We start from the raw sequence: 23,995 nt of genomic DNA, 5'->3' as shown, positions 1-23,995 counted from the left end.
TTTCTATGGATGGTTCAATATCGTAAATTTTTTGATACTTATGCTTCAAATGTATCACGGTGTGTTGGCAACAATGATGGCAATATTTCTAACATGAAAAGTCATGACTCTCATGTAATGATGCAGTGCTTGTCTCCTATGGTCATGCATGGCTATCTGAGTGATGATGTTCCAGCTGCATTGATTGAGTTGGAATGTTCTTCTGAGAACTGTGTTGTCAGAAATTGAAGATTAACTTACTTGAGAAGTTTGATAAAGATATTGTGCTTATTCTTTATAAGTTAGAAAAAATTTTTCACCATCATTTCTTGATGTTATGGAGCACTTGGCTATTCATCTCCTAAAAGAAGCTCTTTTGATCGGACAGGTACGTTATCGATGGATGTATCCTATTAAAAGATAAAGAAATCGTAATCCCTTTATCATATTAGTTATAAGATGTAAATATATTAGTTAAATTTAAATTTATTTTTATTTATAGATTCTTGTGTACTCTAAAAAAATATGTGCACAATAAGGCACGGTCTGAAGGGTCTATAGCGGAAGCATGTATAGCTACAGAGTGTGTCATATTCTACTCGATGTATCTTGATGATATCGAAATAAGATTCAGTCGTGCAGATCGTAACATGGATCGTGAATGGAGTGACAATGAGCCGTCACTGTCCATATTCAAATAAATGGTTCAACCTATGGATCGAAGGAGATATGAGTTTATGGACGTAAATGAGCTATCCTAGGCATACCTTTATATTCCAAATAATTATGAAGAAATTGAAGATTTCATTGAGTAAGTACCATCTTACACTATAAGAAATTTGATTTTTTGCGATAAAATTTTAGCGATGAAAATTTTTTTTATCGCAAATAAGTATATTTTTGTGATGAAAAAAAAAATTGTTCCCAAAAATTAATTATTTACGATGGAAAAAATTTTTATCGTAAAAAATTGAATCTTTTACGACGAAATGTTAATTTTCGTTGCTAGAAATAGATTTTTAACAATAAAATTTTTTTCATCGCTAGAATTTTTATTTTTTTATGATGAAATAAATTTTTCATCTCCAAAAATTAATTATTTACAATGAATAAATTTTTATCACAAAAAATACTCTTTTGTGATGAAATTTTTTATTTTTGATGACGAAAAAGCTTCGTCGCTAAAGAGTTTTTCGTTGAAACAAAAAGGAATAAGGGTTTTAGGGCAAAATTTTGCCCAAAAACCCTTCACACGCTGACGCCCTCCCTCTCTCTTTGTCTTTTCTCTCGCTATCTCATGCCACCGAGCATGCCATCGACCGACCGATTCAAGCCTTTCGCAGTCGTTAGTCAGCATCGTCCCTCCATGCCACTGTCCCACCATGCCAGCTGAATCGAGGCAGCCCTCGTCGTCATCCTCCCTTCGCCACCACCATCGTCATCCTCTCCGATTTCTCCCTCTCCCTCCCTCACTCTCTCTCTCTCCCTCTCTTATGGTTGTTTGCTTCTCCTAGGACTGCCACCATTATCGTCGCCCTACCTCTGCCACCATCATCGTCGCTCCACCTCTGCCTCTACTACCGTCCCTCTTTGAAGTCTGCCGGGCCATGATCTCTCCCTCTCTCTTAAGATCTCTCAGGTACGGCTCCTCTCTCTCTATGACTCTCTTTCTCACGGTCCACCCTGTAGGTTGCCGTCGTCATCGTCGCTGTGCCACCATCATCACCATCACCATCGCCGTCACTGCACCACCATCACTGTCGCCATTGCTGCACAGCCGCCACCATCAGCATCCATCTCGGTACCCCTCTCTCTCTCTCTCTCTGTGGGATTTTTGGGGGAGTTGGAAGATCAGCAGGGCATAATTTTTTTTTAAAATTTTATGATTGTTAAGTAGCTGTACAAATCTAAAGCAATAATTTTGGTAGTTCGCAGTATTTTAAATTTTGTTCTTCTTTTTGAAATTGATTTGAGTCGTTAGGCATAATTATGATTATTTGTTGGTCTATTCCTTATATGAAGCATAGTTTGAGATCTGAAACTAGTTTAAAAATAATAATAATAATAATAATAATATATTAATCATAGCATAACAAATCTAAAAATCTTAAAATTTTCATTTGAAGATAGCATGCATGAACCAATATTTATTCTCTAATGAAAAAAAAATATTGATGTTGTACACACTATTCTCGAATTGTCCTTGTGGATAGTTTGGGCACGTGAGTAAATTTTATATTACATACTATGTGCTTCTACATTGGAGAGTTTCGTCGATATTTTCGATCATATTTTTTGGGTATATAGTACAATTTTAGTGTTTGTGTATCTAAAGAATTATGTCAAAATACTGTCGAAATTTTTTTGGTGCAAGATATGTATGGCAATATTAAATTCTCATATTTCTGAATGGGATAGGATCACCATCCTATATGTAGAGGATATAAGGCGTTAGTCAACTATTATTATATAAGATTGATTGTATAGTTTGCATCATAAACATGTAGACATGGATCGTAGTTGGATGTCATTGCGTGATAAGATAGATGTACTCAATTGAAAGATAATTATATGATATTGTAAAATTTATTATTCATTATTGTAAAATTATTATGTATATATATCAATTAACAATTTATTGGATAGGAGATGCGAGAATACAAGAGTGCCATCGCTAATAAAGTATGATCCGAATGTTCAATAGTGGAGGCACACGTAATGAATGAATGTCTAACTTTCTGCTCTAGGTATCTTCGGAGAGTGGTGATCAAATTTATAGACCATAATGGAATGTCGATGTTGATGATATTCTCACCGATGGATTGTCTGTGTTCTCCAATGTTGTCTGACCATATAGTAAGATAGATTTTCAAATGTTAACACCATCAAAAATGGATGACATGCATTGGTATGTGCTAAACAATTACGAGGAAGTGGAAGCGTACATGATGTGAGTATACACATTTAACTTTTACAATGTTGATATTGCATGAATGTACGTACTCGTAGACTCTAAAATTAAAATATACATATAATTACTGTATCACTTCAGTGAGCATGAAAGTAAATTTAGAAGAATTAATCTTACATTAGCAGCGGCACGACCTAGGAAACAATTCGCATCATGGTTTGACGAATGGATAAGCTACGTTAATGTTCACCATGACTTAAGGTTTGTTTATATAGTATTTATTTTGTCAAACATAACCTGTTTATTGTTCTTTTAATTGTAGTTAACTCAGTTACATATAGACAATCCTAACTGTATCAGTGATAACTTAGCCGCACTTACACAAAATCTGACAGACATGTATCGGTATATTCAGCATGCATAGTCAATGGTGTGTGATTCTTAACAAAAAATCATAATCGTAATCGAACCACATAGAATTATGAAATAAGCGTGGAGGATGAGTACAAGGGTGAAATAATGATTTTTTCAGTATTCTACATGAGATTATAGAGCTGAGGTATAGTGGTCTTCGGTGGGTCGTGTTATTCAAGTATCGATGGTATGATTTAAGATGATATAGGCCAATTATTATAGATCCTAGCTCATTAGTGTCAACACCGGTCATGTGTGGTACGAAAGTGATTCTTATATTTTTACAAAGCAAGCGAGACTAGTGTGGTATGTTGAGGATACCAAAATGAAAGAGCCTTGACGAGTTGAAATAAGGACTTAGCATAGATATTTGTTCGATCCCACACTTTTCGCATGCCCAAATGATGAAGATTTAGAGAATGAAGTCTGTGTAACTATTAAAATGAAGCATATCAAATACAAGCACCAGATAACATATTACTGCCAGATGACACGGTCGACATAGGATAATTGCAACGAGACGACTGTGAATCTGAGGATGTTCCTATTGTTGGAACATCGATACGGGCATGGGCACGAGCAGATCCAACAATAATTTGGGATCACAATCATATGCGGATGATGACTTCATCAACGATAATGATGATAGCACTTCAGGGTCGATACCTTTACAAGTCCTATTGAGGACGACTATATGGATATGAGTTCAGATTTGAGAATAATAATTAATATGAATAGATAATTCAATTTATTTTTTTGTAACATCATGTAGTATTTAATTTTTTTTGATTACATGTTAATTTAAATTATTTTAATATCATTACAGCATCATGGCTGGTCTTGGACGTAGACATTCGTGGGGTAGATAGCAGGCTCTAATTGATGATACACATCCTCACTTTAGCATTTTGCACGATGAGTCAGAGAACTTAGATAAAACTTAGCTGTCTGAGTCTACGGAGCAGGCTAGTGCTTAGCCAGAGCCCGTCAGCTGAAGGTCATGGCACCACAGCACATCCTCCTACAGGTACATCTTATGAAATTTATAAACTATGTACATTTTTTTGTTATATAATTCATTGGTAGATGATATATGTTCATTTCATAAATTTTCATATGCAGAAACATAGCAGTGATGCATAGTGTGTGATCCTAGTGGGAGCCTCATTTTGGAGGAATACGTGCATATGCACAATGAAAATCGAAAGTACAGATGTTTCGGGATCATCCGGTTGGCACAGATTCTAGTATAGTCACCAATAAGATCAGTCTATATATGTGGAATCATTTTTTATAGATCGTTGAAAGTTTCAAACATGTCATCTCTTGATACCGCGATGCCTTTGTCTCTCACATCAAGATAAAAATTAACTTCAAATGTGTAGGATAATAAGAATGTCTTTATAAATAATGGATAATTCTATGTCTTGCGCAATATTACATGGTCCATATTATCTTTTCTCTAATCTTTTTGTTAGACTTCAAGGATGTTACATGGATAATTTTTTGTTACATGGATAATTCTTTATTACATGAATAATTCTATATTTTTGCTTCTTGTTATGATGAATGTTCATATGTGTAGGATAATATTAACTTCGAGGATTGCATCGACGAATAAGTGATGGTATGTATTCTCAAAATATCTATAAACAGGCACAAAGATCAGTGATGTAGGCTTCAAAGGTACTACAATCAGCTGCGGATGAAGGAGATTGACCCTGTGATCCAGTCTGATATAAATTGGACTAGATCTAGTGATGATTGCTGGTGGTTATGCGAGCATTTAGGGGTGAGGCATTTAAAATATATTTAGTGTTTCAAGTTATTTTAATATTATTATGCCTTTTATTGGTTATAACTTATATAAATTTTAGTGACGATCGGAAGCAAACAAGATGAATAGGAGTAAGATTGATTCTATTCAACATAAGAGAATGCCTCTTTTGCACAAGAATATGTAATTATATTTGCAATTGCACGTTGTAAGTTCTTATTGAATATATAGATTACTTTGATACCTTTTTTCTTATTTTCTTTTGTTTGAATTGGGGCTATTCGAGATCGACGCCTATGGTAAATTTTATCAGAATAATAGTGGCAAGTTTGTGACTAAGAGGCGAGGCAGTGTCATGTAAGTATGGTAGTACATTTTGAATGCTTTTAAAGCTTTTAAAATAAATTTATAGTTTTATTTGATCTATTATGAAGAAAAAAATATTATAATTGAGAGAGCAGATAACGAGGGAGGTTGGATTTGACAGTGATGCTGGATCATAGCCCGTTTGTTCGATGACAGATGATGCGATCCTGGATGCAATTTTCAGGCGACAGCTAGGGTTTGGGTATAGCATGCGCTCAAAAAAATCTTGCAGTTCGTCATCCGACTGGTTAGATGATGCCTCGATGTCAGAGACAGTCAGGATATCGATGAGCGTGATACAAGATCAAATTATTTATTGGATGAATCACAATCAGATGCTCGAGAGGATAGTGGCTGCGATGGTGGATGGCTCCATAAAAAAGCCTTCGAGTTAGCATCTCTACAGCCACATGATGCTGCCTTTACATAGCCATCATGAGACACATTGGGCCAAAGATCGATGCTTGGAGATGGGAATGAGGCCAACGACTGTGATGGTGTATAGTTTGTAATTTTTTTTTAATTTTAAATGGTGTATAAACTCATACTTTTGTATCTGATAATGATAGCTATGAAACTTGTTATTACTTGAAATTTGAATATTTTTGTTGTATTCATATATTACTATGTAAAATATGCTTAATTTGATAAAAATTTGTATTTAAATAGGTGTTTCATGATAAAAATAGTAAAAAGTATTTTATTTCATCTCTGACTTAATTTAGCGATAAAATATTAATTTCATTGTAAAAAATAATCAAAAAATTTTGTCACTCCAAAATAAAAATTTTCATTAGAAATTATAATGAAATATAATATTTCATCACTAAAATTATGATGAAATAAATTTTCATCACTAAAAATAAATTTTTTCATCACAAATTTTTTTCTTTTTCTTTTAGTGATGAAATTTCATATTTCATCACTAAATTTGCGATGAAATTTTTTTCATCGCTAAAATTGTGATGAAATTTTTTCATTGCAAATTTAGTGATGAAATTTTATATTTCATCGTTAAATTAGTGATAATTTTTTTTTCATCACTAGTTTATCGATGAATTTTTTTTTCATCAAAAATTTAGCAATGAAATTATTTTTTCATCGCTAATTTAGCTATAATTTTTTTTTTTCATCTCTAAATTAGCGATGAAAATTTTTTCATCACTAAATTTTATGATAAAATTTTATTTTTGTTACTAAAATTAAAAAAATAATAAAAATTTTTAATGAATAATATTCATTTTTAGTGACTAAAATATTTTTTGTTACAATTTTAGTGATGAAAGTTTAAGCTTTTACGATGAAAATATTTCTTCGCTAATGCTATGAACTTTTCCGTCATATGGTTGACTATTTTTGGTGACAAATAAAATTTTTTTGTCGCTAAGACCTTTTGCTACGAGACTTTCTCTATAAATTTTTAGTAAAAAAATTTTCATCGCTAATAGTTTTAGCGATGAAAAAATTTCATCGCAAAATATCAGATTCTTATAGTACTATTAGCATACTTTTTAGTATTCTAACTAATTTTTTCGTATTGATGTAAAGTTAAAAATCATAACTTGTTGCAGTGAGTATAAGAGGATATTATCCAGAAAAAATAATACAGATGTTGATGATCGACATAGGAGGATATTTGCAAAATTATTTGGAGACCATGTAAGTTTCACTAGTATTACATTATATTTTAATAATTATAAAATTAATTATTTGAACCAACATAATTTTTTATGTTATATTGTAAATAAAATCTAAGTATTTCAATAAAGAAAAGTGTGCGACCGATGAGTTGTATGATTTAGCATATGGTCCTAATCGAAGAGTTAACTACTATGCATCCTGTATTATTGGAGGAATGAGATTTCATATAAGAGAGCTTGAGATGCAAAGACGGATCCAGAATAGTGGGATTGCTATGATAGGATATGAAGGAGAAGAGGAGATTGAATATCTTGGTGTATTGATAGATATCATAGAATTGAAGTATGGGTCTAATAATTCGATATTCTTGTTTCAGTGTGAATGATGGGATATTAGCAATAAGAAGATCGGTATTGATATCGATCCATACTTTATCAGTGTAAATTTTGTATAAATATGGTACTAAATGAGCCATATATATTAGCAATTAAGCGAAACAAGTAATATATTTGAAAGATCCGAAGTATTGAGGTGATTGACATATTGTACAAAGAGTAATACCTAAAAGCATATATGACATACCAATTCGACTAGAGATGGATGAAAATTCAGATTTACATGAAGAAAAAGCTTTCAAGAGAAAGAACAAATATTGATCGAGCTTCTTATTGATGAAAAATTATGACAACTCTTTTGAATATGGCTGATCTACCGTCCAATAAAATTGAAGCTGATTTTATATTTAATCTTGATGATTCGAAGGATGATGATCGGTTCATAAATAATGATGAGATAGAAGATGATACATTAGTTGATTATTATGATTCAGAGGAGGATCTATAAATCAAGGAGGATATGAATATTGATGAGTAGATCTATATTCTTTGTTGAATCTTCTCTTACAATAATGGTATGCAATATAATTCTATTCATTAGTATTTATATATTTTTAATTATTATTATTATTTATTATTATATTCATTTATATATCCAGTTAGTTATATGCATGTTTAAGCATTGCAGGTATGCGCTAGGAGGAAGACGACCACATCTGAGTTTCCAGCCTCCCCCTGAGGATGAGCCTTCCTCCATTTCCACTGCCGCACCATCGGAGCCATCAAAGAGTGCTGCAGAGGTGGGTCCGAGTGATATTTTAATATTTTTTATATAATAAAATTTGATTTTAATTATATCTGTTAGGTTTATAGATGACTATCATACTAATGATTTATTTATTATTGTTTCAAGTCATTCGATGCAGGTGGTGAGGCGAGGGTAAGGTCCATCGAAGAATCTCATCCTAGAGTGTTGAAGATGCGAGCACGAGGGACAGCATCTCTGTATCGAGATTTGTCCGACTTCACCACGCCATTGGGAGATGGTGCGAGCTATGACGGACTAAGCTGGACATCATATACTGCAGCTATGCCCCTATGATGCTCTTCGATTGGCATCACGTTACACCGGCTCACAAGAAAGTCTTCTATAGCCACTTACAAGTAAAATAAGATTTAATAAAATATTTAATTAGCACTGCATTCTTATAATATTTGTTATTGGCGGCTATATTTGATATTGTTGATTTTGAGCACGATTACGTGCAGTGAGCTATGAATGATCATCTATACTTGTGTTTCAAAGATTACCACCATCATATTCATCACCACTAGTATACTGTAGTGTAGGATCAGGAGGTGGAGGTAGTGCGACAGCGGCCATATGACAGCATCAGTATTGAGGACTGGACTGTCATATGCCGTAGGTATGAGGATCCGACGTATATATGTCAGGTTAAGTATCTAATTTTTTTTAGAGTTTAATAATTGAATCATTTATTTTAAATTCAGTTAGTTACTTACTAATTTGACTATTAACTGTATAGGATCAATGTACCTAAATATCGTCAATCAGATGAGACAGACCGTCTCTCACTATGGGGGTTCGAGGCCGTTTGCTTGCTATATGGAGCAGATGTTAAATAATTTTTATTTATATATTTTAACTCTTTAACTATTAAAAAATTTTATTAATTATTCTCAAATTGTAAAGAGATATAGAGAGTGACAAGCTTTCTGGTAGGATCGAGATTTACCAGCGGATCCATCAGCGACGGTCAGGAGAGTGAACGACGGAGAGCCAGGAGCTTTATATAAGTTTTTTTAATTATTTTTTTATTGATATTTTATTTTTAGTACAAACTTAAAATAGCTATATAACTTTAATTTTCAGGATCGTATGATAGAGATGAGATTCCAGCCTACTCCTGCGAGCTTGACGGCACCAATAGATGAGGAGATCTGTGATCAGGTACTTGGTACGAGATCCTATTATATTAGGAGACTAGGGTATGGGATCAGAGCTCTCCCATCCTCACGCTAGTCCAGGGTAGACATCCATGCTACCTGTGATGTTCGGCTGGCGAAAATATAGAGACAGACTATTGAGGATCGATAGCGGACTGTTGAGGATTGACAACGAGCTGATGAGTTAGCTACATGTGTCGACTCCTACCAGTCATTCCAGATGCAGATGATAGAGCGGATAGCGTAGATAGAGCAGATAATGGAGCTAATGAGGTAGCAGCAGGTCGGTCCATCGTGCTCCACCCGTTCTTCTTCTTCAGATGCTGATGTTTGATGGCCAGTGGCTTGTTTCTGTATTTTTTTATTTTGTATCTCTTGTAATTATTAAATTTATTTTTTTATAATTATATTTTAATATAATGAAATGATCAAATTTATTTATGGATTTTTTATGTGAATTTTTATTTCAATTTTATAGGTTATAAATATAAAATATTAAAAATATAAATTAAAAATATAAATTTATAAATTATTTTTTAAAAAAATATTATATTTTAATTAGCTGATGAATATCCGTCATAAATAACATCATTTGCGACATACGATTTTCGTCATAAATAATTTATCTTTTTAAAACTAAAAATATTTTTTAAAGTTATTTACGATGAAAATATTTATGATGTAAATTTTTTGTAGCAAAAAATTAATTTAATTTATTTTTAAAAAATATTAAATTTATTTATTAAATTATTTATGATAAAAATTTTCATCGTAAATAATTTTATTTTATGATGAAAATAATTTTTGTCATAAAATCATCTATTTGTGATGAAAATTTTTCATCGTAAATAATTTAAAAAATAAAATAAATTTTTTCGATGAAAATTTTACGTCATAAAAAATGTATTATTAGCAATGAAAATTTTTTTTATCGTAAAATATTATCTACGATCTTATTTTTAGCGACTAAATATTAGCGATGAAATTTACGTCTCAAATAAGTATTTGTGATAGAAATTTATTATTTGCAATACTTTTTTTACATCGTAAATATCTTTTTTGTTGTAGTGCGGGTATCCATGGGTCGGGTATCTTCGATTGGGTTAGGTCGGATCGTGTCGGATATCCATGGGTCAGGTATTTTTTGAAAACTTCAATCAAATAAGAGGACTCTCCTTTATGTTTCAAAAATTGTCACTTCTTCCCTCCACTTCATGTGAACCAAATGAGTTCTTAAGGTGCTAAAGAGAAAACATAAAGGGGAAGAAGTTGTGCCTGCTGTTCCACATCTGGAATTGGAAAAAATTATCATGGTGTGTGGTTTTTGCTCTAAGGGAGGATCTGGGGCACGCGATTTCTGTTGTGAAAGAGGAATTGGGGATATCGTTGGTATTTTTCAAAATTAAATGGTGGCTTAAGGATCGCATGATATCATGTCAAACTTGTAACAATCCAATCAAAAGTTGGAAATTGATGGGACAATGTGGGATATCATTATGAGAATCGAAAAATATATAGCAATCGATGAAATACAAATGTTCTTATTGGATTGTGATAAATTTGATATGGTATCACAGTTGCAATGAAGTTTTTTTCCGATGGAGGGACTGATGGTTGAAGTGTGGGTCAATGAATGAAGAGGTCTTGTTATACCATAGTCCATGGAGGGACCCATAATTAAATATCTGAAAGTGAAAAATTGGAATAAAGGGCAGGCTTTTATTTTTTGGTAGAAAATAAAGGGCGGACTTTGAAAAGTGTCCGGTGCGCGTCGGCCGGCCGAGGAGTCCTTCCTTTCTTTGTCGAGACAGCTGGCAACTTGTTTGATTGCAAGAATGGAAGGCTTTGATCGGCAAGGTTGGAAGACTTCATTGCCCCACTCGTTTTGGTTTCATTCATATATGCCAAGGCCCAGCCTCTACCTTCCCACCAACAAAGCAGGGAAGGATTTTGATCAATAATTTAGTGGCCGGAGCTGAACGTTGGTACACAAGTGAAGTCCCTTGCGAAGAGTGAAGCATGGTTTGGGCAGCAGCGCTTCTTCTTCAGCTGGCAAGCCTCCTGGCTGCAGCGGCAACAGACACACCAGTTGCCTTGCCCGGCTGCCTAGCCAAGTGCGGGAACGTCACCATTCCGTATCCTTTCGGCATCCGTGAAGGATGCTTCCTGGAAGGCTTCGACATCACATGCAACGAGTCCTTCATCCCTCCTGTACCCTTCCTCAGCGACGGCAACATCGACGTTGTAGAGATCCAGCTCTCCGAGGGCCTGTTGGTCGTCAACCAATACAAGGCCTACGACTGCTACAGTTGGGACGGCAAGAACAACTCCTACAACAACCCATCCATCGACATAACGGGCCTGCCGGCGTACAAGTTCTCCGATTCTCGGAACAAGTTCATGGCAGTTGGGTGCGATACTAGAGCATATCTCAAGGATGACGAGTCGAGGTTCGAGACCGGGTGCTTGTCTGTGTGCAACAGCACCAGCTACATCCCCAATGGTACATGTGCCGGCATCGGCTGCTGCCAAACGCCTATTCCTATGAACCTTAGGGCCTTCGACGTCATCATCTATAGCGGCTACAACCACACCAATTGCCGGGATTTCAATCCTTGCAGCTATGCCTTCTTGGCCGACGAGGGCTGGCTCAACTTCAATTTATCTAGCTTCTCGAACCTTCACAACGTGACAAACGTCCCCGTGACGCTGGACTGGGCCATAAGCAACCAGACCTGCGAGGAGGCGAGCACGAACAGCACGGCGTTTGCGTGCAAGGCCAAGTACAGCCGTTGCTTGAACTCTACGAATGGGCCGGGATACCGGTGCAATTGCTTGGAAGGGTTTGAAGGCAATCCATATATAGAAGATGGATGCCGAGGTAATACTTCTCTTGAGACCGCATTGTTTTTAACCCATAATTATTATATGTACACTTGAATTTGCGTAGTTGCTTGATTTTTTTTTTTCATTTTCTTTTTTTTTTTTGGAAGAACCGGCTGGTGAATATATATCGTTGCTCATTCCATTGGGTTTAGGAAAGGAAAACATAGTTGTTTGAATAATTTCACAAACATAAATCATAAATAAAAGTCTTTATCCGTATCTAGTCTTCTGGAGCTGGGACCACCCGGCAACTTAATTGCCAAATTGCTGGGGAGGGAGAAATTATTGGTTGGATTACGTCAACTAGTTCAGCGGTAGACTAGTCCAAGTACAACGTAACGTACACACTCATGCCTGTATCGCTGATCCATTTTTCTTTCTCTTTCATTTTTTTCTTTCCACGTTTGTATGCACTGGTTTGCTGTTGAATTGGTCTATATCTGGGTTGGTGGTCCTGGTCTAATAAATAATGTCTAGGTGGGAGGATAGATTTCCTTCAATCCAGTCCATGTACGTAGGGTCCCATCTGTCCCCTGCGCAGAATTCTTCCCCCCCAATAGTTTTGATGGACTTGACTCACCAACCTAGGCAAACTGCCTCAAAAGTGAGCCCACAACTGCTTGTGAGCTAATGCCAAACTTACAGAGTCCGTGAAAAAAGAAAAAAAGTATGATGATTTGAAAAAAAGTATGATGAGCTAATGCATACTAATTACTTGCATTTACGGAAATGTTTTTCATTCGAAATTTCCATGACAATTTCTGACCATCGGTTTGCGGAAGTGTTTCTATCGTTGGATGACCAAGACTTAACATGTCTTCTGGCAATTGTTTATTTATTTCAACATTTTTTTTTATGTGCAACAACGTGATATTTCATGGACAAAAGTAAAAGAAGGAATTTCATATGGCAGTAGTCTCATTCTGTCATGACGGGCCGGAAGCAGTCCGTCCCTCCGGGTTGAGAGACTGCAATTTATCATATCGGCTCTCTGACCTTTTTGAGTTCTAATTTTGAGTTAATTACTGTAGCATTTTAGTATATACTTATACAAACTTTTTGATGTTCTCCTAGACATTAATGAATGTGACAATATTACTTCTCCCTGCACGAGAGCATGCGAGAACACGCCAGGAAGCTACACTTGCTCATGTCCCTGGGACATGTATGGTGACGGCAGAATAAATGGAAGCGGATGCAAGTCCATATGGAAGTTCGTTGATTTGGCTCTAGGTAATGCACTCTAAATCTGCACCAAACCAAACACATGAAGATTGATATGCGATGCATCATATACGGAGAGAGCTTGATTTCATAAATATATAAGCTTCCTTCTAAACTGGATATTCTTGCAGGTGGAGGATTAGGTCTGATGATTCTAATTGTTCTTTGTTCTTGGTTATATTGGATCATAAAAAAGAAAAGGCTCATCGAACTCAAAGAAAAGTTTTTTCAAAAAATGGAGGTCTTTTGTTACAGCAGCAAACCTCATCGCTCGAGGGTGGCGCTCGAGTGACAAGGATGTTCACAATAGAGGAGCTCGAAATGGCCACCGATAGTTATAAGGAAAGCCACATCCTTGGCCAAGGAGGCACTGGGACAGTTTATAAAGGAATTCTATCAGATCAAATAGTTATTGCTGTCAAGAAATCAAAGATCGTGAATGATGAAGAGATTGAACAGTTTATAAATGAGGTGGTTGTTCTTTCCCATATCAGCCATAGAAATGTGGTGAAGCTTTTAGGATGCTGTCTCGAGACTAGAGTACCCTTGCTAGTGTACGAATACGTTCCCAATGGAACTCTTTCCCATCATATCCATGATGAAGGTTGCAAGGCCTCTTATCCTTGAAGTCCCGTTTGAGGATTGCTGCAGAAATTGCAGGAGCATTGGCTTACCTACACTCGGCAGCCTCCATACCAATCATTCATAGAGATGTCAAGTCCAGCAACATTCTCTTGGATGACAATTATACTGCTAAAGTTTCTGATTTTGGTGTTTCGAGGTTGGTTCCATTTGACCGAAAAGGTTTTACATCGTTGGTACGAGGGACCTTCGGTTACTTGGATCCAGAGTATTTTCAGACTGCCCAGTTCACTGACAAGAGTGATGTCTATAGCTTTGGAGTGATTCTTGTGGAGCTTCTAACAGGTGAGAAGCCCGTGGCTTCGACTAGGTCAGTGGAAGGCAGGAATCTAGTCATGCATTTCAAATCATGCTTGAAGGATGGCCGTCTCTTTTCGATCTTGGAGGACCGTGTGGTCAATGAAGGATCTCCGGAGCTACTTGCTACAGTTGCAGAGCTTGCCAAGCATTGCCTCAGCGTGATGGGAGAAGAGAGGCCCACCATGAAAGAAGTTGCAATGGAGCTCGAGGGGTTGCGAAGATTTTATCAGCACCCATGGATCAAAGAGAATGAAGAGGAGGAAGAGCATCTGTTGAAGGGAGCTGAATGCTCGGACACGGGTGTTATGCTTGGTGATGGTGATTCTTTGGTGCATGTTATGCAGCCATTCAACATCATGAGATGATTTTTTTTTGTAGGTTCAGTGCACCCAGGGGTTTGATGAATTGCAAGTTGTCCGTTTGGTACCACAGATAAACAATAGATTCCTTTGTTCCGTTTCTAAGTGCTTTGTTAGGTTCCTTTGTTTCATCAATTTGTATCATCTGCACTTTCTCTGGGTCCTTCGTTCTGTTTTAGGTCAGCGGGTTTTCTAGGTCTATCTTGTAACGTGTATACTTCTCAGCTCTTTGTTTTAATGTAAGTTCATATGTTTTACCAAAAAAAAAAAAAAAAAAGGATAAACAGTAGATTACAAAATCATGGATCGAAAGGCCTCTAGACCAAAATAATGGGAGTCTCAATATCTCTCTGTGCTGCTGGTCTACGGTGCAACATTTCCTCCGTGTTAGCAACAAACCATCTCAAGTAACTGCATATCTATGAGTGCTGGGATGATCTCTGTTACCCCATAATGGGGTTCTATAAGAAGTATCAGCAATATATATATACCATGATGGAAGGTATTGTAGGAAAGTTTTGTATGTTTTTCTGGCGCTGGAATGATTTGGTTATTCATGAACTATAGTTTAGAAACATGATTTTTTTTTTTAAATATATATCTTTCTAAATATTCAAATTTATATAAATACCTTTTCAAAATTGATATTGTACATATATCTTTATAAAATATTTTCTTTTGCATATATATCCATATCATTTAATACAGTTAAAAATTAACAGTTTAAAATTAAAATGACTAAAATATCATCATGGATAGATGTGCAATATATATATATATATATATATGTATATGCAAATAGTAATTTTATCAGGATATTTATATAAATTTGAATATTTAGATGGATATCATACAAAAAATCCTTAACATAAATACACATCTCTTGGTTTGTTAATTCTTCCTTATTCTAATAGAAAAAAATTAACATATACAAGTAAAATAGTAAATTTACTTAATTTATTAATTTATATAGATAAAATAATTTTTTTATTAAATGATAGATTTAAATTATTTTATCTAGAAAAAAATAGATCATAACCATTCATATTTCCTCTAATGTATAATAATATACTTTTAAGAAAAATATTAAACTTGATTAATAGTTTGTATATTTATATAGAATGGATATATTTATGAATTTGGACATTAGGTAACAATAAGAATTTATAATCTTATTATATTTTATTTTAAAATTTTTATCAAAAATATCATTGTGAAGTGTATGAAGTATATCATGTTGTTATAAGATAAACATAATCATCTCATCTTGCATAAAAGTAAAATATAATATAATATTTTAATATTTAAAATATTATATAGTATCATCATCGTATTGTTATATTATGTAATATGTTACTATATTATCGAGTAACAGGACCTGAATCAATCTAGATGAAATAAATAAAAATTAAATTAAAATTTTTTATGTGTATATCCTTCTAAGCATTCAAATTTACATGAATACTCTCATGAAATTATTATTCGTATATATGCTTTTATATTTTTTTTTTCATATCTACCCACGAGGATATTTTAGTCATTTAATTTTAAACCATTAATTTTTTAACGATATTAAATGATGTGAGTATATATAAAAAAATAAAAAAAAAGATATACATACAAAATAAGTATTTTTTAGGGTATACATATAAATATCAATTTTAAAAGATATTTATATAAATTAAATATTTAGGAGAATATAGATAAAAAAATTTTAGAAGTATGGCCGCACAATGCTTAAGGAGGCATTGCATGGAAGTAGGCCTGGGCTCTAGTTTAGCGGGTTCAAGCCCTAGTGTTACAAAATGCTTGCATAAATTAGAGGCTTGTAGAAAGGCACAATCAAACTACCAGGAGATGGAGAGGTTTAAAAAATTTAAAACAAATTTTAAATAATAATTTATATTTAAATCTACCATTTGAAAGAGTCACATGGTGCGGCTCTAGGGCACACTTAACCATGTTGAACTAACTAGTCCGGAAGCTTAACCGAGATAATCATCTCAAGGATTGTCCGGAACCTTGTTCACATTTCTTAAAAAAAAAAAATTAAAAGCCTCATACACACCTAGTGCTGGCTGGCTTGACAGTGGCCATCCAACCGATTTTTCTACCGAACCAAGTCTCGTGGGTCCAGCCAATCAGGATCCCTGGAGGCTAGGGTATATTTCCCACGAAAGAAGGATTCACCTTTCTTTGCATGAATCCACTGTCGGATTATCCACTGATGGCTTTAAGATCCATGCAGGCAAATGGACGACAGAGTTCGGAGGACGGTCGAATTTTTTTAGTACACCAGATAACAGGATCTTCACTGAGACACACACCAGAGTAAGGACAAGCATGCCAACACAAACCAAAAGATGCTGAGTAGTTAGCATCGCCTCTGATGACCGATCCCATATGCATTTGCCAAGAGAATTCGGACTGGATTAAAAAATCTCCTCCAAGTACATGTCGAGCCGTCCTGCAACAACCTGAATCCTGCTTTCGCAAGAAACATACAACCTCGATCCGGAGGGCGGCAGGAGAAACTTTCCATTCGCTCCCTAACTTGTTACTCCGTCGGTATATAGACAGACTTTGAAAGGTATTTGCCGTATATCTGACCGGGTCGCCGGTTGGGGATGGAGTTGGTTGCCTTCTTTTTCGTCGAGACGGCTGGCAGTGACTTTTAATTGTCAATTGGAGCCCGGTCACTAGAAGACTTCATCGCCAATTGCTTTGGTTTAGTTTATATATATATATAGTAAGGTCTTGTCCCACCCATGGGCCAACGAGTAAAGAAGGATTTTTTGATTAATAATTTAGGGCGACTGGAGCTTAACACCAGCGAAGTCCCTTGCAAAGCGTGGAAAAGGGGAAGTATGGTTCGGGCAGAAGCGCTTCTTCTTCTTCTTCTTCAGCTGGCAAGCCTCCTGGCCGAAGCGGTGACAGCCACACCAGATGCCTTGCCCGGGTGCCCAGCCAAGTGCGGGAACCTCACCATTCCCTACCCCTTCGGCATCGGTCAGGGCTGCTTCAGGGAAGGCTTCGACATCACATGCAACGAGTCCGTGCCCTTCCTCAGCAACGGCAACATCAGAGTTGTAAATATCAATCTCTCCGAGGGCCAGCTGGTGGTCAACCAATACATGGCCTACGACTGTTACAATAAGGATGGCAAGAACACCGGCCGCAACAACCCATTCATCAAAATACGACGCCTCCCGTACAAGTTCTCCGATCGGAACGAGTTCATAGCGGTTGGGTGCGATACTCTAGGACTTCTCCGGGATGAGGAGTCCGGGTTGCAGACCGGGTGCTTCTCTTTGTGCAACAGCACCAGCAACATCCCCAGTGGCACGTGTGCCGGCATCGGCTGCTGCCAAACGCCGATTCCCAAGGGCCTCATGGCCTTCAACGTCTTCATCGGTAGCGTCCGCAATCACACCAATTGCTGGGAATTCAATCCTTGCAGCTATGGCTTCTTGGCCGACGAGGGATGGCTCAACTTCAGTGTCTCCAGCTTCTCGGACCTTAGCAACATGATATATGTCCCAGTGACGCTGGACTGGGCGATAGGGAACCAGACCTGCGAGGAGGCGAGAACGAACGAGACGGTGTTCGCGTGCAAGGCCAACAACAGCCGCTGTTTGAACTCTACAAATGGGCCGGGATACCTATGCAATTGCTTGGATGGATTTGAAGGCAATCCTTACATAGAAGGTGGATGCCGAGGTAATTAATGCTTCCCTTGACACTGCATTGCTTTTAACCATAATTACACTTGAATTTGCCGTCCTGATAGTTGCTTGAATATATATATATATTTTTTTTTGTCTCTTCATGATCCATTTTTCTTTTCTTGAAAGAACCGGCCAGTGACTAATCGATCATCTCATTGAGTTTGTGAAATGAAAACACAGTTGTTTCTATAATTTCACAAACATAAATTGTACATAAAAGTCTTAATTTCCCCGTCTCCAGTCTTCTTGAGCTTTCTAGGGAGGGCATGGTTATTGGTTGGACCGGGTCCAAAGCCCATGGGTGGACCAGTCCAATCACAAATTAAGCACATGCACGCATATGCCCGTATCGTTCCCTTTTACATTTTTTTTTAACTTTTTCTCCATGTCTGTTCGTGTTGGCTTGCACTGGTGGACCTGGTCCAACTAATAATCTCTTCTAACGAGGGCAGATTTTAAGCAATCCAGGCAATTGTATGCACGGTTTTTTTGCTCCTTGCGAGGAACTCTTCATCCAATGTTTTGATTAGGGGTCAGATTGTATCTGATCGAAAGAGTGATTGATCTTTTTCACAAATTAGTCAACCTCTAGATTGCATCTTGCACAGATCTCAAAGTATCCCAGACTTTGCTTTTATCCTTTGCATAGATTTTGAAATAGCCATTGCATGATCAAAGAAGGTGAATCATTCTTTAGTGTGAAAGAGGCAACCGAACCTTGGTCTCAATGGGCTTGACTCATCAACCCATGAAAATTGCCTCAAAAGAGGGTCTATGAGGGTTTCGGCTACATCTTTCGTACGAAAGAATAATTGACCTTTCTTTATGATGTTAACTATTGGATGATATCTTGTATGTATATATCTCAAATCAATCAAAACTTTTCTTTCATCCACCTGCATGGATCTCGAAGTGGCTATTGTGTGATCTAATAGTTGATGTCATAAAAAAAAAAAATTATTTTTTCACACAAAAGATACAACCTTAATCTAGGTCAGCAACCAGTCTTAACATATTTTAAAATTATCAGTGTCCATGAAAAAAGAAAAATCCAAATTATCTAGTGAATTAGATGGTGATCGAACTCAGGTTTGCAGTACATCCATATATGGATTGCTTTGAAAAAGAAATTTATGACTTGAGTGTATGCAAATTTTGATAGGATAAAATAAAAAAATATTAACCATAATGATATGACAGATTGACAGTTAAAAATGCTACCATAGTAGTGTAAACATTGCAATGCCTATGGCACGATCAAAGATAAGTATTTGAGATATATGTAAATCTTTTAAAATATGAATGATTTTGATTTATTTGTTATTTTTTTTGAAGTCCATTATTTTTGTAACAGAAAAAAAAAATTATGATAGTTTAGAAAAGAGAGAACGGATTAATGGAACCAGATTTTCCTCCATATGATTTATAATGAGATGGAATCCGGTTTAAAATCAATCTTTTTTTTCTTTTTTTATTTTTATCATAGAGTCCAACATTTAAGGAAGAGTTAGTGGATCAGCAAGGAGCTGAATATTTTCTAATTCTATATAAGCAAGAATGCGGTTTCTGTTATAGTCAGAATCTAGTTTATTCCTATTCGCACATGGTCACATGAATCCTATTTAAACTCTAATTAAGATAGATTAACTTTCTATATATCTAATGGATAAATATAATTTTTCAGAGTCCAATATATATTAAAAAAATATCTCATCAAAAAAACAAAAAAAAAGTTAATTGCCCATTTATCACCACAAACAGATCAGGTTATGGCATATCGAATAGAACAGGAAATGCTGTAATATTCACGTGGATAAAATAATTAATAATCCATTTCATAGTTACGACATATTTTTATAACCGGCTATCAACCTAACATCAGCTCTCCACCTTTCTTGTTGAGCTTGGGACCGGTCATGGTGACGTTTTTTATTTGTTTAATTACATTTTTGTTTTCTACCTACATACCATCAAGAAACCATTTTTTTTTCTCTTTTGACAGAATAGGAGAACCATCAAGAAACTATATCTCAGTTGCATTACTTCTTGGTCTGAGACTTTCATATTACCATATCACTTTGGATTTGGTAACTGGGGTAGCCCGGGTAGCTTTTTTCATGAATATTATCTCATTTAGGTTTGCAAACAACGTAGTTGTATTGAGTCAACTACGAGGATGTGGTTTAGTCTCACATAATACATTTTGACTTACATTTAAACGTACGCTTCAGTTATAACGATGGGGAATAAAGGTCCCACAAAAGGTCATAATAATGGGTTTAAAAATAAAGTTGTCGACGGACCGCAATTTATCATATGAGGTCTCTGACCCTTTTGAGTTACTATAGTATTTTAGTAAATGCTTACATACTTTTTGATGGCTGCTCACTAGACATTAATGAGTGTGATATTGATTCTCCATGCGTGAGTGGATGCAAGAACACGCCTGGATACTATACCTGTTCCTGTCCCTGGGACAAATATGGTGATGGCAGAAAAGATGGAAGCGGATGCAAATCCATATGGAAGATCATTTATTTGGCTCTAGGTAATGCACTCTGAATCCGCACCAAAGCAAACATATGAAGAATAGCTTCATCATTGGATATGCGATGCATCACAGATGGTGAGAAATTGATTTCACTAATTTATAAGCTTTCTTCTTTACTGTATATTCTTGCAGGTGGAGCATCCGGTCTCGTGTTCCTAATCATTCTTTGTCCTTGGTTATACTGGATCAACAAGAAGAAAAGACTCATCGAGCTTAAGGAGAAGTTTTTTCGAAAAAATGGAGGTCTTCTGTTCCAAAAGCAAATCTCATCGCTTGAGGGCAGCGCTCGAGCGACAAAGATGTTCACAATGGAGGAGCTCGAAATAGCTACTGATAACTATAAAGAAAGCAACATCCTTGGCCAAGGAGGCGCTGGGACAGTATATAAAGGAATTCTACCAGATCAAACAGTTGTTGCTATCAAGAAATCAAAGATCATGAATGACGATGAGATCGAGCAATTTATAAATGAGGTAGTTGTTCTTTCCCATATCAACCATAGGAATGTGATGAAGCTTCTAGGATGTTGTCTAGAGACTAGAGTTCCTTTGCTAGTTTATGAATTCGTGTCCAATGGAACTCTTTCCCATCATATCCATGGCGAAGGTTGCAAGTCCTCCTTATCCTTGGAGTCCCGTTTGAGGATTGCTGCAGAAATTGCAGGAGCATTGGCTTACCTACACTCGGCAGCCTCCATACCAATCATTCATAGAGATGTCAAGTCCAGCAACATTCTCTTGGATGACAATTATACTGCTAAAGTTTCTGATTTTGGTGTTTCAAGACTGGTTCCATTCGATCGAAAAGATATAACATCATTGGTACGAGGAACTTTCGGTTACTTGGATCCAGAGTACTTCTTCACTGCCCAGTTCACCGACAAGAGTGATGTCTATAGCTTTGGAGTGATTCTTGTGGAGCTCCTAACAGGAGAGAAGCCCGTGGCTTCGACAAGGTCAGTGGAATGCAGGAATTTAGCCATGCATTTCCAATCATGCCTGAAGGATGGCCACCTTTTCCCAATATTGGAGGACCGTGTGGTCGATGAAGGATCGCCGGAGCTGCTCCTTGCAATAGCGGAGCTTGCCCAACGTTGCCTAAGCGTGATGAGAGAAGAGCGGCCGACGATGAAAGAAGTTGCAATGGAGCTAGAGGGGTTGCGAAGATTTCATCAGCACCCATGGATCAAAGAGAATGAGGAGGGAGAGCATCTGTTGAAGGGAGCTGAATGCTCAGCTGCGAATGGTATGCCTGGTGAGGATGATTCTTCGGTGCATGCTATGCAGCCATTCGATATTATGCGATGATTTTATTTCTTAGTTGAGTGCAGCCACCGGTTTGATAAATTGCAAGTAATCTGTTTCGTAGGAAAGATAAAGAACATATTACAAAATCATGGATTGAAAGGCCCCTAAACCAAAATCAGGAGACACTAGTCCAATAAGATGCAACTTTTCCTCCCTCTGTTAAAAAGTCACCTCAAGTAACAACACATCTACTGTGAGTGCTAGGATCATCTTTGTTACCCCATAATGGGGGTCTATAAAAGTACCAGGAGCATATGTATATATACTGTGATGGAAGGTATTGTAAGGAAGTTGTGTAGGTTTATCTGTTGCTGGAGTGATTTGGTTATCCTAAAACCATAGTTAATTAATATATATGTAGACTAGAATTTGACACGAGGTAGGGTGATGGACGGCACCCAAGGCAGAGCCTCACCATGGTGCTCGGGAGAGTTTTTTTTTTTCTGGAAGGCAAATGGAGGAAGCGATGAGCTTCCCCTAGAATTTATTAAGATTAATGAAGTGATCATTACAAGAAGGAGAAGAACATGCAGGCTTGAAGCAAAACTACAGGATCACTCCTCGGTACACTTACTTCAGTTGGTTTTTGCCTCTCCCCTCAACGCATGGTGCACATATCTCTGTCCCAGTTCCACTCAGGAATTTTATCAAACAGTAGGGTCAATACAGTTTTCTTCCCATTATAATTATATAATCATACCACCGAAGCATATGATCACCCTGAGATTTTGGGTGACCAATACTTGATAAGTACATTATGGGAGTTACGGATCGTTCTTATCAAAACTCTTTTCTTCTCTCTCTCTCTCTCTCTCTCTCTCTCTCTCTTGTAAAGTATCATGGTAAAATGGTAGAGCTAGGGCTTGTAGGACCGGGTGCACTGCTCTCCACACCTGATGGAGGGTTGCTGCCTTACGATTTAGAACATGAATCGTTGGTTTTGGTGCTTAAAATTCTTTCTTTAAATGAGACAAGTTCTTTTGCAGTCTTTTTCATTGTTAGTCTTTCTTCTCCTTTCTTGTTCAAGCAACACCTGGCAATTTTAGCTACAGCCTGCAATTCTTCCACGGGGACCTCCCTCCAGTTTCTTTAATTAAACATTCCCATCATACTGTCTTTCTTTGTAACATCTCAAAATATCACCCAAACGGCTAAATGAAAGATATTATTTGGATAAAGAACCCAAAATCTATTCAGTGCGTTTACATAACTATAAACACTACTTTTGGTCTGAAGAACCCCGTTTTGAAGGATTTCGGATCCAAGTACCCTGTTGTCCCTTTTACAGTGGTTGGAATCTATTGTTTATTAAAAGCAACAAGCAGAGAGAAACCAAAATTGGTAAGCTTTAGGGTGCAATTGTCCTTTAAGAGTTCGTTGAACGACTTAGTATATCTACTATCTACAATGTCAACAGCTATTTGTCGGTGATCATTTCATGGTGCATGAGACTTTTTGTTGGTGTGGTCCCTCCTTATGTAGTATCTATATCTTTTAAAATTTTAAAAAAATAATATGATTGTTTAGGTGATGAAGTATTTGGCCCTAATTTGTGTGGCAAGAGAGTCCTTGCAACGATAGAGGCAGTAGAAAGGAATAAAGGGAAG

The 23,995-nt window shown here is 36.4% G+C and overlaps 2 protein-coding genes across 2 annotated transcripts in view; both read left to right on the top strand.

Annotated features, from left to right (window-relative positions):
• LOC105037517 (wall-associated receptor kinase 2-like) overlaps nt 1-22,970 on the top strand; it is a 62,350-nt gene extending 39,380 nt beyond the window's left edge. The window contains exons 4-5 of the mRNA XM_073242690.1: nt 20,923-21,078; nt 21,214-22,970. Of these exons, the coding sequence (XP_073098791.1) occupies nt 20,923-21,078; nt 21,214-22,388 (1,331 nt within the window). The 3' untranslated portion in view covers nt 22,389-22,970. The remainder of the gene's footprint in view (nt 1-20,922; nt 21,079-21,213) is intronic.
• Nucleotides 11,342-15,089, top strand: LOC105049479 (wall-associated receptor kinase 2-like). Its single transcript, XM_073242691.1, is given in 5 exon segments — nt 11,342-12,272; nt 13,352-13,510; nt 13,633-13,728; nt 13,731-14,114; nt 14,117-15,089. Coding segments are annotated over 5 exon segments (2,193 nt in total). The 5' UTR covers nt 11,342-11,410; the 3' UTR covers nt 14,809-15,089.
• Nucleotides 22,971-23,995: the final 1,025 nt, after the last annotated feature.

Source organism: Elaeis guineensis, chromosome 8 (genome assembly GCF_000442705.2).
Source record: "Elaeis guineensis isolate ETL-2024a chromosome 8, EG11, whole genome shotgun sequence".
In the NCBI taxonomy this organism is placed as follows: domain Eukaryota; kingdom Viridiplantae; phylum Streptophyta; class Magnoliopsida; order Arecales; family Arecaceae; genus Elaeis; species Elaeis guineensis.
Note: the sequence above shows the minus strand (reverse complement) of the source record. Positions and strands in the feature narration are given on the sequence as shown.